Raw genomic sequence first — 16,672 nt, forward strand, 5'->3', positions numbered from 1 at the left:
TGTAGCCTCTTAAATATCTGCACAAATTCACAAACGTGTTAACTCTAAAAGTGAACGATCTCGCTCTGATTGTTAAATCTGCATTTTAATTTTTCTGCTAAATTTAGAGAAGAGTGGTTTCAGTCATATAGCCCTGATTCATCTATATATCTTTTATTGTATATAAATGTTGTATTCAAGTATCATCACTATGAAATGCAACCTGTTTGATTTGATCAAAGGTAGAGACCTTTAAACAGATGTATGAATCTACCACAAAACATTCAGAATAGACTGAGTTGATTAATAGAGAAGCTACTCAGTGTCCATGTTGTGTTTAAGATTAAATTTAAGGATTTCTTAGTTACTTTCCAGGAAATAGGCTCTGCTTTCAGAGCTTTATTTACATTTCCAAAGTCAAACCATGTCTGATAAGTGAAATATATATATAAATATATTTGAATGCCATTTATGAATTGCAACTGATCTCAAAGGAAGGTGTACACAGTGAGTATGAACAGACTGTAACTGCCCCAGTTTGGTTTGACTGAGAACACCACCAAATTTTGGCATTGGGATGTGGATATGTGACATGCCTGAATAACTCTGATAATGTACAGAGAAGTTATAAAAGTCTCTGGTAATGAAGATTGAACACTATGCACAACTTACAACAGGAGCTTTTCTCTCAATATTGGACCCGAACTGCAGGCCTGTTAACATACCTCCCCATCTAAGATCGATTAACATGAGTGCTGGATGAAAATGAGAAGCATGAAAAGTATAATCATATCTAAAAGCCACAATGTTTGACTGCAATCAAAGTTGCATGTCCAAAGCAAAAAAGAGAGAAAAAAAGAGAAAAAGAATAAAATATCTGCAAGGAATTTGAATTACTAATCCTTTCATATTTTGTACACAAAATCATAAGACAACATGCAGTACTTTTGTCGTTTTCACTCTGATAGTGTCTGTAAATATGCGACTACAGTTAATCTCTCCTCAGAAAATACATCCTCTAACTTCTACATATAATCCGCCCTACCAGGTGAAGTACAAGGAGAAGTTTGATAAGGAGATGAAAGGAAAGAAACCACAATTTGACCTGAAGGAGAGCAAGATTTACAAGACACTGAAGGATGCCAATGATCTGGCCAGTGAGGTAGGTGCCCACAAATCTTCCATCATTACACACTCATCCATTTAATCTAACTTTTTTTTTACTTGCACAGAGCAGGACAGAGCTATAGATTCCTTCTGATATCTACTTGCAGTGTGAGGGCTTGTTGAATGGAAAGATAATCCTGGTTCTCTGCAGATCTGATCAAGAAAGCTAGACGTACCATGAGTTTGTTTTTGAGCCCTGTGCCTATGTTTTTGGCCTCTGCATAAAGTAATGAGTATATCTCAACAATTTATTTACTTTTGGAGTGATAGTAAAGGGAACACTTTGTTAATATTGTAAATAACAGTATATGTGTTAGTGGTGAAGAATAAATGAAGGTGACACATAACACAACTGAAAAAAGTTTAAGTAAAACCAAACAGACACTTTTAGGATAGATAAGAATATCTCTTTGGAATGATTCAGCTGTAGCTCTACACCTCTTTTAAATCATGGTACAATCTGTGAACACCATCTCTGCAAAGGTATACTCTGATAAAGTAAAGCAGAACAAAACCTTTAGTACAGATAGATAAGGCAAGGTCTACAAAACAGCCATTTTGGCACATTTTTGCACCATCTGTTCTTAGTGTCTCCCAACGGAGGGACCTCAGGTTTCAGAAGTCTAAGATACAAACAAAAATCCCTCAAAATCTGCTCTTTGAATTTAAGTAGTGTCAAAACATTTATGATGGGTCATTTGGTGTTAGTGGCTTCATTACTTATACTAGCTGTTTGTCTCTTTGTTATGACAATTATGCAAAGTTTGCACTGGTTAGTTCAACTGGTTGAATGAAAGTTCTGTTCACAGTAGGTCCTTGTATGATTTCCATACCTTTTTCTTCTTGGCTATTACTGTTCATTATAAACAAAAGCCACCTGAACCCAAAAGAAAATTTAATTTGGACAATAATAATAGAAATTGTTTATTTAACAAATGAGTTAACAATATGTAACAAAAGTGAAATAGTCAAAACTTTAAACAGTAATGGATTAACAAACAATGTTGGCATTACATACCAAAACCAGGTGGTATTTAGCTCAGGCAGGTTTATTTCCACTCATTTCTAAGAAGATTACTGATTTTATTGCTCTGCCAAACAATAGAGCAGGCAATTAAAGGGTTAAAGCACTTTTGGTTTATTTTTTTATTTTTTTTTATTTTTTATGTATTTGTGCATACTGTAGTTAGGGTAGGGTTAACTAAGGTTTTTTTTAAATGTAATGAAATCAGAAACAAATTCCTCGAGAATCCAGCGAAACTATCTTATCCTTATCAATAATCAATAATCTTACAATCACACTGGCATCATCCCACAGGTGAAGTACAAGGGTGACCTGAAGAAGATCCACAAACCTGTGACCGATATGGCCGAGTCTCTGTCCATGCAGCACAGTCTGAGCACCAGCAAACTGTCCAGTGACGTAAGATATCGTCAGAATTTAACCTTCTCACATTCCCACCCAGGCAGCTGCTGTGAGTCGGTTTCAGTTTCAGTGCACCCTCCATGGTTCATTGAAATGAGCCTGAACTCCATCAGCATAGTGTAATAAACCATTGACCATCTCATGGATTTATACACTAAGCTCCATCATCCAGGCATCCATTATCCTGTGACCTCATCTGGTAGTGATCCTTACCCGTCTCACCTTTGACCTTCTCATGTCATCTAATATAACGTCTAATGTTTCACCTCTTGTAATTTGAAGAGAAGTAGTCTTTTTTATTAATGATCACTTAACACCATTAATTTATTTTTAGGTAGTTTTCACTTAATTTCTAACTATCTTTTGTAATAAAGGTATAGTGTTAATATTTTTCTTTTCTGTTACAAAGTGTGAGGCATTTTTTAATGTGTAATGTACAAGAATAAACGCCAGACAGACACTCTTCTTCTCATTCGTTGTACTGAGCTGCCTTACTTTACTGGGAACTCCCTGTAGTACCGCTACAAGAAGAAATTTGAGGAGAGTAAGGGTCACTACCACATGATTCCTGACACACCAGAACAGCTCCATCTCAAGGAGGCCTCTGAACTTCAGAGTAACGTAAGTGGTACCGATTCTGGGGTCAGCAAACACAAAACAATCTATGGGTTTTGACTGTTGACCACTTTTCTGCTAAACAGCATTTTCTGCAGCTTTTCATTCAGAGGACAGTATTGCATTTCTTTATAATGTGATTACGAGATGTCATAACTTAGCTTAAAGCTAGCTCAGGCACAGTACATGAAATAGTAACATATACTGTATTTAATAGTTTACATTTTTCTTTCCTGTTGTTTTTTTTTAATCTGTTAAAAAAATCAGAAAATCAGCAATAAAATCAACAAAACATTGAAACAACACTGGTCAGACAGTGGAGGCTTTTCCTTCTCCATTACATTTACATTCATTACACCAATGAATCTTTGACAAACATGAATTCAAATTAAAATTTTGTTTTGAGAGACTAAATGACTCAAACCAAGATTTTAAAATTCCTGGGAACCAGAACACAATGTGCCTGCATCATATTTCTTAAACCTTCTACTGAAAAATGTTGACTTTAAATGTGTGTGGGCTGTTCCAGGTTAAATACAAGGAGAAGTATGAGAGGGAGAAGGGCAAACCCATGCTGGACTTTGAGACACCCACATATGTGACTGCTAAGGAGGCCCAGCACATGCAGAGCCAGGTAAATACTGTTCTTCCACCTCGGGGCTAAAAATGGCTGCAGGGGCAGGTTGCTCTTCAGCTCTAAAGAATCATGTATTGCTTTTTGCTGTACATTGATATGTTTGTTGGATGTCAGGTAGTTGTTTATGTAAACTGACAAAATATGCCAAATAATGTTTGAAGAAGAACATTTTACAGTGCCTATAAATCTAATTTAGTGACTAGTTTAATCACTTTAAAGCTGCAATATGCAAATTACTTGAACTCCTTTTGGTAATTTAAATAACATTTAATTAAATTTTAACCAGTTTTTATAGTTAATGTGCTATAAATAAACATTAGTAGAGGGCAGTGTGAAATGTATTGATATTTAACTTACCCAGTGGCTTGTATAGTGTTGCCTGATATTGTGACAGCACAATCTTCCCTGCATGATGCAGAGGAGACAAAAGGTATAGTGTTTGTTTGCTTTAGAATCTGCTTTGAAGCTTAAAGTTTAGATCTCGTTATGGTTCAAAACAGTTTATAAAATGCACATTTGAAGACTGCACATACATGAATTGGCCTCATTAGGTTTGTAACTGCATTGTGAACTAGCACTGCTTGCATGTGAATCTCTGAGCTCTGTCTGTGCCTTGTCTTATCTTTGCGGCCAATAGAAAGACTATAAGAAGGACTTTGAGGAGTACATGAGGGGAAAGAACCTCTCAGGCTTGGAGGTCACCCCTGCCATGATTCATGTCAGACACGCCACCAAAATAGCCAGTGAGGTAACTAAAAGATAATTTATCCCATTGATCTCCCACATTTTACCTCCCCTGCTCTTTATAATCGTACTAAGACTACATTCCAACCACAGTCCCTCTTTCTCTTTCCTTTCACCACTTTATATCTTTGTAAGTCTTTTTCTCTATTTTGCCTTTTGTAAGCCCACTATCCCAGTTTAGTTGTAGCTACTGCACGATTTATAGTCCTGAACTAATAATGGTGTGACATCCATCCACCGTCCATCCACTGCATGTTTAGCTGCAAGTAACCATTAAATTCTTGACATTTTTATTCACTTTTAACTCTTTATCTTTATGCAGCAGCAGCTTGCAGGTGCATGCAACAGTGTCTGTGTGAATTGCTGGCTTGGTTTCTTGTTGTTTTGATCTTGTTTTTCATGCTCTGTCTGATGAAATGTGGTTCACTTTGTTTTTTTTATTAGGAATCCTGCCAAAGTCAACAATATCTCCATAGTCCGTCTGAAAATTTAAATAATTCTTTTTACAGTAGGAGGTTTGGTGACTTTGAGCTTAAATGGCAAGCAACAGGACTTGCCCACTGTACTGTCTGTTTGCCCTGGCCTGGCCTGCCTGTGTGCTCTTCTCTGCAGTCTTTCTGTTCTTCTTCCGTCATGTAGAGAGAGTACAGGAGGGATCTAGAGGAGGGAGTGAAGGGTAAAGGGCTAACTTTACTGGAGGAAACTCCGGAGCTTTTGAGAGCAAAGAATGCTACTCAAATCCTGTGTGAGGTACGACTGACTGAGAGGTGATAGGATTGGCATCACTTGTCATCTGAGTGACTTCCCTTAATCCCGCTCTTGGTGAATCCTCTTTCCACTTAACCATGCCTCGTCATTGCACTAAAAGGGTTTGGCTCTTACTTTAGTTTCTGCTTCATGACATCACTAATTCTCCTTGTTAGATTTCTTTTTTTTTTTAAATAAAATGTTATCATTAGCATACCTTAACTATCCCCCCACCTGTTTAATTTTCCATTATTTTCTCTTATACTTCTGCTACTTTATGTTAAATCAACCTCAAAAATACAGAAAGCATCTATTTTTTTTTATTGAACGTACAACATTACAGTTTATAGGACTTTTTAAAAACCTGACATGAGAAAAATCTATTTGTTAGTTTTTACACTGGTTTCCTTTGAGGTTGATTTCTTAGAATAGAAGAAATGCTTAGATTTGCCACAAGTTTTCCCCTCAGTAACATAAAGGACAAACACATTTTATATTCTGTCTTTAACTGCTGACTATCGTTATTATATTTCACAGTTTTGAGAGGAGTTTCATACACAGTCTGCTGCCCAATCGTCTTAACTGATCCTAAAAAAGGAAAAATAAATCCCTTGTTTCTGCTAACCTGCTCTGTTCCCTGTTCCCTTAGGTGTTGTGATTTTGCAGCCTTCCTTTATATAAATAGGTAGAAATCCTTCTGTTTGCAATAATGTGCTATGTATGTAATGACGTTTCACTTTTTCCAGAGAGAGTATAAGAAGGCACTGGAGCAGGAGATCAAAGGCAAGGGAATGTTGGCTTTGGCTACAGACACCCCAGACTTCATGAGAGCCAGGAATGCCACTGACATCCTCAGTCAGGTATGAATAAAAGACTTGAACACCTTGCAGTCATTGAGTCAACCATGAACTCCTCTGTATACCAAAGTATTCCTGAGTTAAATGTGAGGCCTTCTGTCTGACAGCTAAAATCTGGCCAAGTTATATAACAAGACAAAGATCTCAAACACAGCAGCAAATCTGCAACAGAATAACTGTAAAAACTAAAAAATAATAATAAAGATTCAAGGTGTTGCAATGACCCAGTCAAAGGCCAGACCTCAGCTTGATTGAGATACTGTGGCCGGACCTTAATAGAGCTATGCATAAACAAATAATTACAAACCTCAATGAGGTAAAAATAAGGAGAAGTAAAGAAGAGAGGGGTTGTAAAGAAGAGTGGACCAAAATTCTTCCATGATGATAAAATGACTGATAAATGATAACCTCAAGCTACTGCTGTTAGAGGTGATCTTACAAGTTATTACAATAGTAGAAGTCCTAAGCTTTTCACACATCGCTTCTCTATTTTGGATTGGTTTTTCTTTAATAAAGGGGTGTACTTTCTCATATTATCGTATGCTTTTAGTTGCAATTAAAAACCAGAATCATAGCTTACTGTTTTTTTTTTTGTTGTTTTGTTTGTTTGTTTTTTTTTTTTTTGCTTGCTTTTTTAAACTTTAGACTAAGTACAAGCAGACCGCTGAGATGGACAGAGCCAGCTACACGACTGTCATCGACACCCCCGACATCATCCATGCTCAGCAGATGAGAAACATTGTCAGCCAGGTAGATTAAACTTGTGGACACATTTGAAACTAGAAAACTGGGGAGAGTCCTGTTAACTCTGTCAACGCTGTTCAAACAGAAAAAGTACAAAGAGGAGGCTGAGAAGACCATGTCTCACTACGTGCCAGTCCTGGACACTCCAGAAATGCAGAGAGTCCGTGAGAACCAGAGGAACTTCAGCACTGTAAGTAGAAAAAAAGAGTTTTGGGTTGTGACTGCTGTAAAACATACAGTAAGAGGTTAGAGGTTCTATATCTGTTAGTGGTTCTATGCATGGTTCCGTTTGCTTTAAGACATCATCTTAAATACTTCATGTTTTTGCACTGTTAGTCCAGTGTCTTCTGTTTGTGTTGAGTCAAGTTAAGTGTTTGCTGTCAATTTCTGTGCTTAAATCAGGGCAGGATGTTTTATTTGGGGATATAACTGCAGAATATAGCTGATTTTTTCCTCTTCTAGCTTTCTCTCCTCTTTTGTTTTACCTCTTTATCATGATGAAACATTTTAACTGCACTCTTGTTTTTCTTCTTGTAGCTTCAATACCAGATTGACCTAAAAAACATAAAGGGCAAAGTGTCTACTGTAAAGGACACTCCTGAAATGCTCCGCGTTAAAGAAAATACAAAGAATTTCAGCTCGGTATTTACTCCGAAATATTTTTTAACACATTTTTTAACTTTTTTTTTTTTTTTTAATGGTGTGTTTTTCTTTCCTCATTTTAACAAACTATCATTCCTTTGGACAAAACACATTTTTTAACTTTTTATTTATTTAGTTTTTAGATATTCAGCATTTTACTTGATGCTACTAACACTTGAAATTTTGTTCTGTAGTGTAACATTTATATTTGTTAGTGCAGAGCTTGTGTGGTGTAAAAGGTTTTTGTTCAAAGTTGTTCTGTGTGTTTAAGTAATATACCTTTTTTCATATTTCTTGTTGATTTGTGCTTATAAGGCTCTTACCACCAAAATAATTTATAATTTACAATCAAAATCAAACACCTAGACATTAGTATCAAAAAGTAAAATTTAGGCTAACCTCTTATTCATGCTTTCATTCCTCATCCACACAAAGATTCATTACAAAGAGGATTTGGGTGGAGGAACTGCTTTGCCCGAGACCCCTGAGATGGAGAGAGTTAAACGTAACCAGAAGAACATTAGCACGGTACTCCACTGAGTGACCCTGCCCTTCATCATCTTCTCATCCTCAATTCTTCCTCCATATTCCCTCATTGTCTAGTATCTGAGAACAAAAGTAGACCTGACTTCACATGTAATCTCCTCCAATAACCACTTTTATTTTCAATCATTCCAATACTTGCTTCACATTACTTTACTTATTGGTTTAATGATCTGTACTAATTATGGAGTTGAAGCTTGTAAAAGTCTGTGTTACTCTCTGAAACATTTAGATGTACGAGCCCAATTTTAAAATGAAAAACAAAAATATAAAAAAAAAACAGTTTGAAGACAGAAAGCAATGATTTGCAAATCTCTTAAACCAATAAATTATTCACAACAGAACATAAAAAGAAATCAAACATTAATGATGAGATTGAATTTGATGGCAGTACGATGTTTTTAACCAACCCTTGTCTGATGTTGTTCAACAGTCCTGTGTGTTCTTGTCATATTTTGCATTTCATGATGCACCAATCTTGTCAGCTGGTGAAAAGTCTGGACTACAGGCAGTCCAGTCCACCACCTGGACATGCTGCTATAATTGATGCTGTTTGTGGTTTAGCATTGTCTTGCTGGAATATGCAGGGCCTTCTCTGAAAAAGAACTGTGCATATTTAACCTGTTGATACCTTCCAGCTTCGATGGTGTGCAGGTTGCCAGTTTCCTGGCACTATATGGCACCCTTGTACTACCAGAGATGAAGGCTGTAAACAAATTGGGCATGTCCTCTCCCCTTTAATCCAGAGGATGAAGCATCTTGCCCAAAAAGAACTCCAAATTTGAATTCATCAGCCAACAGAACAGTTTTCCATTATGCTTCAGTCCATATTAAAAAGCTTTGGCTCAGAGAATATGGTAGCATCTACGTATGGTTTGTATTTGCATATGGCTTTTGCTTTGCATAATAGAGTTTTAACTTGCATTTGTGGATTGCACAGTGATTTCTAGAAGTGTTCCTGGGCCCATGCAGTGATTACTATTACAGAATCATGTCTGTTTTTAATGCAGTGCCATCTGAGGGCCTGATGATCACAGGCATCAAATACTGATTTTCAGCCATGTTCCTTGTGCAGAAATGTTCTTCATATTCTTAAAATCCTCTGGTGATACTACGAGCAGTAGATTATGGAATATTCAAAGTCTTCACACTTTTACAAAGTTAATTCTAATTCTAATTCTGTAATTTGTAGGTGTAATCTGACCATGTTTATTTTTGAGAGACTCTGCCTCTCTAAGGTGCTCTTTTTATACCCAGTTATCTTACCTGTTGCCGTTAAACCTCATTAGCTGCACCATGATTCTCCAGATGTTCTTTTTAGTTTCATTAGCTTTTGTTGAAATAGTAAAATGTCTTACTATCAAAGTTTCTACGTTGTGAATAAATTACTGGTTTATGGTATTTGCAGATCACTGAATTCGGTTTGTAATTATATTTTCCCCAGCATCCTAATTCTTATTTGGAAATTGGGTTGTATAACTTAGAAATGATCATTATTATTTTTATTTATTTAATAATAATAGTTCAGAAATTAAATGAAGCATTTAGTTAAAAGGAGTAAAAATTATGCTAACCCCTTATTCATGCTCTTATCCTTCGTCCACACAAAGATTTGTTACAAAGAGGATTTAGGTGGAGGAACTGCTTTGCCCGAGACCCCTGAGATGGAGAGAGTTAAACGTAACCAGAAGAACATTAGCACGGTACTCCACTGAGTGACCCTGCCCTTCATCATCTCCTCATCCTCAATTCTTCCTCCATATTCCCTCACTGTGTAGCATCCAAGAATGAAACTAGACCGGATTCGTGTAATCTCCTCCAGTAACCACTCCTAATTTAAACTTTTCTAGGACTTGATTCTCATTTCTGTTATTTTACTCATAAGGCCATATAATTTCCCCTAATTATAGTACACTACAAAAGTCCATGTTAACAGATAAAATGTTTAGATGCAGATTCTTCTTTCATTTTCACTCCTAAAAGATAACTGCTTTCCTCATCAACACACTATACTGCCAAAAGTTTGTAGAGCTACCATCCACTATAGATTATCTTTAAACTTGTTTTTCATTGTTTGCTTAAACTTTGTATTTATGAGTAATTCTTAATTTCCTGAGAGAAGAGACATGTCCATCAAGAACTTGACTTGCTTGCAGAAAGTTCTGACTTTATTCATCAAAGCTTCATTACTCAGCTGCAGCAGTCCATCACTTACATATAAATTATATGCTCAACAGCATACGTGCATATTGCTTCAGTACCTGCAGACTTTTGGCTATATAGCATAAACAGATCTGTGACATCGTTAGTTTCTTCAAGTTAACATTTCCATCATCTGCTGAGACTTTGAAGCACTGATGATAAATTGTAATCAGTTTAATTTAAACCTAAAAGTAATAAACTAAACTAAGTATCACACACTTTGGAAACAACCTGCATATTTTGGTGTATTCGGTTATTATGAATAAATTAGACATCTCTGTGTCTAAATTTCATACCGTGATGTCTTATTCTGTACTTTTGTGATGTTTGCAATGGCCAGATACAGTACAAGGAATCTTTGGGTCAAGGCACAGCCATACCAGATCTTCCTGAAGTGAAGAGGGTCCGAGAAACCCAGAAGAATATCAGTCTGGTAGAGGAAAAGAACTGCAGTGACCCACCTCTTTACGATCATTCCCCAAGTTCTAATTATCAGCTAAACATCTCTATTTTTAGTGTTGCTTCCCTTCCTCCATCCTAACTACCTTCCATAAATCATTCCTTTTTACCAAAACTGGTTCATGACTTGGTTTTGAAAACTTTTTCCTTCCTCTTCCTCTCTCCTGAATACTCTGCATTTCCAGGATCTTTATATTTTACCCCCCCTTGTTGGCATTTCCTTACCTCCTGAATTGAAAACTAATCTACCATAGAGTATGTTACCACTATATGTCACTGTTTTGTGTCTCTTTCAAAGCATCAATACAAAAAAGGAGTGGGACAAGGCACGTCATTATCAGAAACCCCAGAGATGGAGAGAGTTAAACGCAATCAGCAAAATATTAGCACGGTACTCCACCGCAGTGACCCTGTATTCTCCTATCCTCCACCTTTATTTGCATCTGTCTGCCCTTCTGCCTCACTCTTCAAACACAATTTCATAACAAGTCTCCTGAGCGTCCTCCTGTCATTTAGATATTAGAACCTGTCCCATCCAACCCACCATTCAGGTATAACACCAGTGACCCTGTGGGGTGAGCTAGACTTCACAGTTTCTAACACAATCTGCTTTTTCATTTCTCAGGATCAAAGTGTGTTTAATTTCTCGAGTCTGCTGTGGTTGTATTTTTTTTCTTTTGGTGCTTTGTGTCTCTTTCTAGCTTCCTGTAATTGTCTGTTATTCATTTGCTTCTTTTTTCCTCCACTTTCTCTGCTTGAAACCCCCAATTTTTTTTGTCGGGTAGATAAAGTACAAGGACTCTCTGGGTCGAGGCACAGCTATACCGGATCTCCCTGAGGTGAAGCGGGTCAAAGAAACTCAGAAGCACATCAGCTCGGTAGTGAAACAAAGCCGGACCACGCGTGCTCCTAACCGTTCAGAGTGGACAGTAGTGCCCATCATTAGCCCCTTTGCTACTTTTTCTTCTCTCTTGCCATCCCTTACATTCTCATCATCTCTCACTCAGACTGCAGTTTCCTGAGCTCCATTCCTGCCACCATCTCCATTTCATCCTAATGAAGCCCTAATATCTATCCATTTTCCTCTCCTATTATCTTATTATACTTTCATCTTTAATCCTCTACATCACTTTCTTCCCTTTTGCCTATAAATAATATATTTTCTAACCCGCAGCCCAGCTTTCTTTCTATAAATCTGCTGAGTGCTGCTAAGAAATTTTCCATTTTACAGCAAATGTCATGAGGAGTGTTTGTCTACATGTGTTGTCTCCTATGACAGAGATCCTGGCTGTTCAACGGGAGCCACCAGGATGATTAACTCTATAGGACCAATTTCTAAGACTCTGCTTAAATATATGCCAGTTAAAAAACATAATAAGAATAAAAAAATAAATAAATAAATAAAACAGTCTCTTGTTTAATATCAAACAAACCATGACAGTAAAAAAAATAAATTTTTAAAAATAAATCACTCTTTTTTTATTTTTTTATTTTTTTATTTTTTTATTTTGAAGAGCTCAAGCCTCAAGACTCCAAGTCTATGAAACCAGTCCTATAGCTGTGTGGTTTTAATGGTGTAAGAGTGTCTGACTGGCCCTCTGGGGCGCTGTGCTTCTGTCCTGTAGGTGTTGTATAAGGACAGTTCAGCCAAAGGAACTCCTGTGGTGTTTACTCCAGAGATGGAGCGAGTCAAAAGGAACCAAGAAAACATTAGCTCGGTACCTTCAGAACCAATACGAACATATTCTCCTTGAGAAATGTTCGACTCCTTCCCCTTCTTAACCTTTTTTTCTAACTGATTTGTCCACTGCTCTGGTTAATCGTATTAATTATCCTGACTGCGCTCTCTTTTTAAACATCTTTAATCCCACCAGCTGTGGTGTGTCTGTTCACATCACCAATGCTAACCTCGCCTGTTGTTCAAACTGCTCCTCTTCATCTTCTTACTTTCTGTTTTCCCTCTGAAGACTGAAATATAATTTCATGTCTAACTCTTTGATCTCTTTTTAAAAATCTCTCTGCTAATTCATTTGTCTGAAATGTCTGTCCTGCCAGCAGCTGTGTGTGTCCTCTTAGATTCCCTCTCTTTGTGCTGTGGTTGTTAATAATTACTGAATAATGGTTTCAGGTCTGAAATATTTCCAATGTTTATTGTAAAGCTGTGTTTTTCCACCTTTCTATCCTGCCTAGGTGCTGTACTCTGACAGCTTCCGTAAGCAGGTCCAGGGCAAGGCCGCCTTTGTTCTGGACACACCTGAGATGAGGCGTGTCAGGGAGACCCAGCGTATCATTTCTGGCGTAAGATTTCATTGTTTAATGAATAGTTTAGTTCATTTATCTGTCATTTGTGTACATAAGTAGCAAAGATGGCTGTTTGCATCTTTCTGGTTAACAAATCTCATCAAGTGATGAGATTATTATTATTAATAGGTCAAGCCAGTTTCCTGTTATTAAAGACAATAAGACGATACTGCTTACACTGGCAATAATATTAAAGATTAAGTCAGAAATGTATATAATTCATTGTTGGATAGCTATAAATTGGCGATCATTTGACCAAAACAGTGTAATTTTGTGTAATTTTGTAATCACAAGGATTATAATGTACACCTGATGAAATTTGCTCTAAATAACTCACTAAGGTTTGTGTACGTAGATAAATGTATGTTTTATAGTACATTTATATCTTTGTTTAGATGTTAAAACAGATCAACAATTCTTATTGACACACTTTGCGTGCTTAGGATCGGCTCCACCTGATAACACACACTGAATATTAATAACATAATTTGTCTTGTGCACAATCTGAATGATTAACATGTAATTCCTTGCATGTATAAACTCACTGGGATTTTAACTCTTCAGGTGAGATATCATGAGGACTTTGAGAAGAGTAAGGGTAGCTTCACTCCCACCACCTCTGACCCAGTGACTGATCGCGTGAAGAAGAACACACAGGACTTCAGCGACATCAGCTACCGTGGCATCCAGAGACGCGTGGTGGAGATGGAGAGGAGACGTGCCATGGAGCATGACCAGGAGACCATCACTGGTACTTTCATGGACATTCGCACAGCCCAGTTTTAAGAGTTGTTAGGGTCTACACCACCTTTATATTCCATTATTTAGTATTTTATAAGTGGTAGAGCTGTGTTTATCCACTTTACAGAATAAAAACAAAAGCATTGTTATTATACAGTCCACTTAATACTTATTACTTAAAGAGAAGTCGTTTAGCTTTACAGATACATGACGGAAACAGGTGGAGGTTCTGTCGCTTCAGGTGTTTTGTAATCTTTTGACTGATCCAGAAATGTGTTCCCCAGATCTGCGTGTGTGGCGCACCAACCCCGGCTCTGTGTTTGACTACGACCCTGCTGAGGACAACATCCAGTCCAGAAGCCTGCACATGATGTCAGGTTAGCTTAAACTCAAAAAGATCACCACACAGAGCTGACATTTTTTTTTATGTATTTTTGATAAAATCCATTTTAAGTTCATCCTTACATATTCAGCAAATGTCTTAATTATTATTTCTCTTAATTCACTGGGAATTGGTTCCCAAAATGATCTGATTATTATCTATTGCAGCTAATAAGAAAAGCGGACATGTTGGCCTGAGGGGTTGAAAATGCCCTTAGTGTGTTATTGTGTCACATGTGTGGTGTCACAAAAAAGCCACAATTATCGCTGACTATATGTCACATATACCTTTACTTACCTGAGACTATTCTGACAGTGCAAGCCCAGCGTCGCAGCAAGGAACACTCCCGTTCCACCAGCGCCTTGAGTGGCATGGCTGACGAGAAGTCAGAGGTATCCCAGGATGTTGACCACCACCTGTCCCTCTACAGCAACGGCTTCATGGCGAACTCTATGGGTAATAATAAAAAGACATCATACTATCAACAGTGCAGAGCATTGTAATGAGACGTTTAACCAAACAAACTACACGGATCAAACGTGTCCTGGTAAATGTGTAAGCAATAGGACTTTTTGTAATGTCTGCAGGCTACCAGCAGACTAGGACTGTGGAGCTGCAGCAGAGGTCCTCATCTGTGGCCACCCAGCAGACCACCGTATCCTCCATCCCTTCACACCCCTCTACCACCGGGGTTAGTAACACACACTCAAAATACACATTATTCCTGCATCTGAAGAGATTAAATAGACAAACCTTTGTCTCATCTGAGCTAGTTTCTTGAATGAAGTCTTGTTTCGGTCATTTAACCTCACAACACACACTCTGAGTCTGACTTCTTTATTTTCTCTAGAAAACTGTGCGTGCCATGTACGACTACGCTGCGGCCGACAGCGATGAGGTGTCCTTCAAAGACGGCGATGTCATCGTTAACGTGCAGGCCATCGACGAGGGCTGGATGTACGGCACTGTGCAGCGCACCGGCAAGACCGGCATGCTGCCCGCCAACTACGTTGAAGCAATTTAAAGACAGAGCCCGCCCATTGTCCTTCCAGAGTGGGCGAGACACATCCACAGGGCAAGATGACTTCCTGGTCTTCCTGTGATCACCACTGTGGCTTAGTGCAATCTGTAGCTTTTAGTTTTCTTCCTGCCTGTTACTGTTTTATTTGTGTTGAAGATGTCGTTGGTTTGTCTGTTATCATTCATACGCTGCTGCCCCACTACCTGTGGATGTGACATAAAATATTATGACATGACACATATAAATACTTTTAACTACACACAACATGCCTACCCTGAATAACAGATTGTTGAACCATTTCAAGACGCTGTCGTAGAAAAGAACAACTTACTTAAATACAACCTGACCCACTATTTTGTACATTTCAAAAATTTGATAACATAATTTAATATACTGTTTTTGTCCAAGATGTACTAAGAGTATTTTCTCCTAATAACAATGGGCTCGATTAGTTCCATTTATGCCTCTAATGGAGAGTATAATAATTAAGAAATAAGGAGTCAGTTACCATCTGCCTTCTCCATGATTAAACCACTCCTGAAGAGTTGAATAAGACAAGCTTCAGTCTTCCCTTCTTTAAGATGAAGGCTGACCACTAGTAGAATGTGTGTTTTGTTTCTTCAGATTTAGGTCCTGGCAAAGGCTAGTCCTCTACCTTTAATCAGTAGTTAATAAAGCACACTAAGCTCCTGCAGAACTCTGCCTCCTTTTCTTTATTATCATTTTTTACTGTGTGCAGTGCACTTTATTTTTTACAGTATCTTCTAAGCAGTCACCACTGAAAAGTGTCTTATTCATTTACAGCACCTCCTCTGGAACAGCTTTCCCCAATCAATTATAGTACCAGATTGGACCCCTTTTTTGCATTATCCTGCTGGAAACAGCCATCAGAAAATGGTACATTGTAGTCATAAAGGGATGAGCATGTTCAGCAAGAATACTCAGGTAGGCTGTGCATTCCCTTTCGCAATTATTTTAAAATGGTCACACAGATGAATGAGTCAATTTAGCTAATTATGACTGTGGGAAAAATTAAAAAATGACAGCATTTCTTTAGAGAAGTTGACTCTGGGAATCAATGGAAGACAGATGTTTTTAAGCCTCTTGTGGTCGTAAGTGCTATTACACCCAAAGTTGAGGTCTGTGCCCATCTTTTTATATTCAGTATACAGGTTTATCATCTCCGAGTGCTACGACAAGAAGATTCAGATGTCCTGTATTTACAGTCACCTACTGGTGGGACAAGGAGGTTAATTTAGGTGCATGACTGTACTACTGATGGCTGACAAACAGTGCTGCTATAACGTAGAAAACTAGCACATTGGTGAGGCCTTCCTCTATGGAAGTCCTATTAAACATTTTCCATTTCCATGCACAATCTATCACCAATATTTTCCAACCATGTAACTATAAAGCTGAACTCAGATTTAAACTATTTTAGGCTGCCATATTCAAAGATTAGTCT

General features: G+C 37.7%; 1 protein-coding gene across 17 annotated transcripts in view; it reads left to right on the forward strand.

Moving 5' to 3' along the window:
* Window positions 1–15,901, forward strand: part of neb (nebulin) — a 57,539-nt gene extending 41,638 nt beyond the window's left edge. For 2 of the 17 annotated variants that reach the window (XM_042001278.1, XM_042001262.1), the window contains 22 exons: window positions 1,028–1,141; window positions 2,465–2,569; window positions 3,089–3,193; window positions 3,717–3,821; window positions 4,462–4,572; window positions 5,208–5,318; window positions 6,062–6,175; window positions 6,818–6,922; window positions 7,002–7,106; window positions 7,454–7,558; window positions 7,994–8,086; window positions 9,712–9,804; window positions 10,644–10,736; window positions 11,061–11,153; window positions 11,548–11,640; window positions 12,388–12,480; window positions 12,953–13,060; window positions 13,628–13,814; window positions 14,089–14,181; window positions 14,502–14,642; window positions 14,774–14,877; window positions 15,037–15,901. In XM_042001278.1, coding sequence (XP_041857212.1) covers window positions 1,028–1,141; window positions 2,465–2,569; window positions 3,089–3,193; window positions 3,717–3,821; window positions 4,462–4,572; window positions 5,208–5,318; window positions 6,062–6,175; window positions 6,818–6,922; window positions 7,002–7,106; window positions 7,454–7,558; window positions 7,994–8,086; window positions 9,712–9,804; window positions 10,644–10,736; window positions 11,061–11,153; window positions 11,548–11,640; window positions 12,388–12,480; window positions 12,953–13,060; window positions 13,628–13,814; window positions 14,089–14,181; window positions 14,502–14,642; window positions 14,774–14,877; window positions 15,037–15,210 — 2,445 coding nt within the window. In that variant the 3' untranslated portion in view covers window positions 15,211–15,901. Of the gene's footprint in view, window positions 1–1,027; window positions 1,142–2,464; window positions 2,570–3,088; window positions 3,194–3,716; window positions 3,822–4,461; window positions 4,573–5,207; window positions 5,319–6,061; window positions 6,176–6,817; window positions 6,923–7,001; window positions 7,107–7,453; window positions 7,559–7,993; window positions 8,087–9,711; window positions 9,805–10,643; window positions 11,154–11,547; window positions 11,641–12,387; window positions 12,481–12,952; window positions 13,061–13,627; window positions 13,815–14,088; window positions 14,182–14,501; window positions 14,643–14,773; window positions 14,878–15,036 lie in introns of those variants that run through there. The other 15 variants (XM_042001263.1, XM_042001266.1, XM_042001265.1 and 12 more) reach the window with 15 other exon arrangements.
* Window positions 15,902–16,672: the final 771 nt, after the last annotated feature.

The sequence above is a fragment of the Melanotaenia boesemani genome, chromosome 12 (assembly GCF_017639745.1).
Source record: "Melanotaenia boesemani isolate fMelBoe1 chromosome 12, fMelBoe1.pri, whole genome shotgun sequence".
Taxonomy (NCBI): domain Eukaryota; kingdom Metazoa; phylum Chordata; class Actinopteri; order Atheriniformes; family Melanotaeniidae; genus Melanotaenia; species Melanotaenia boesemani.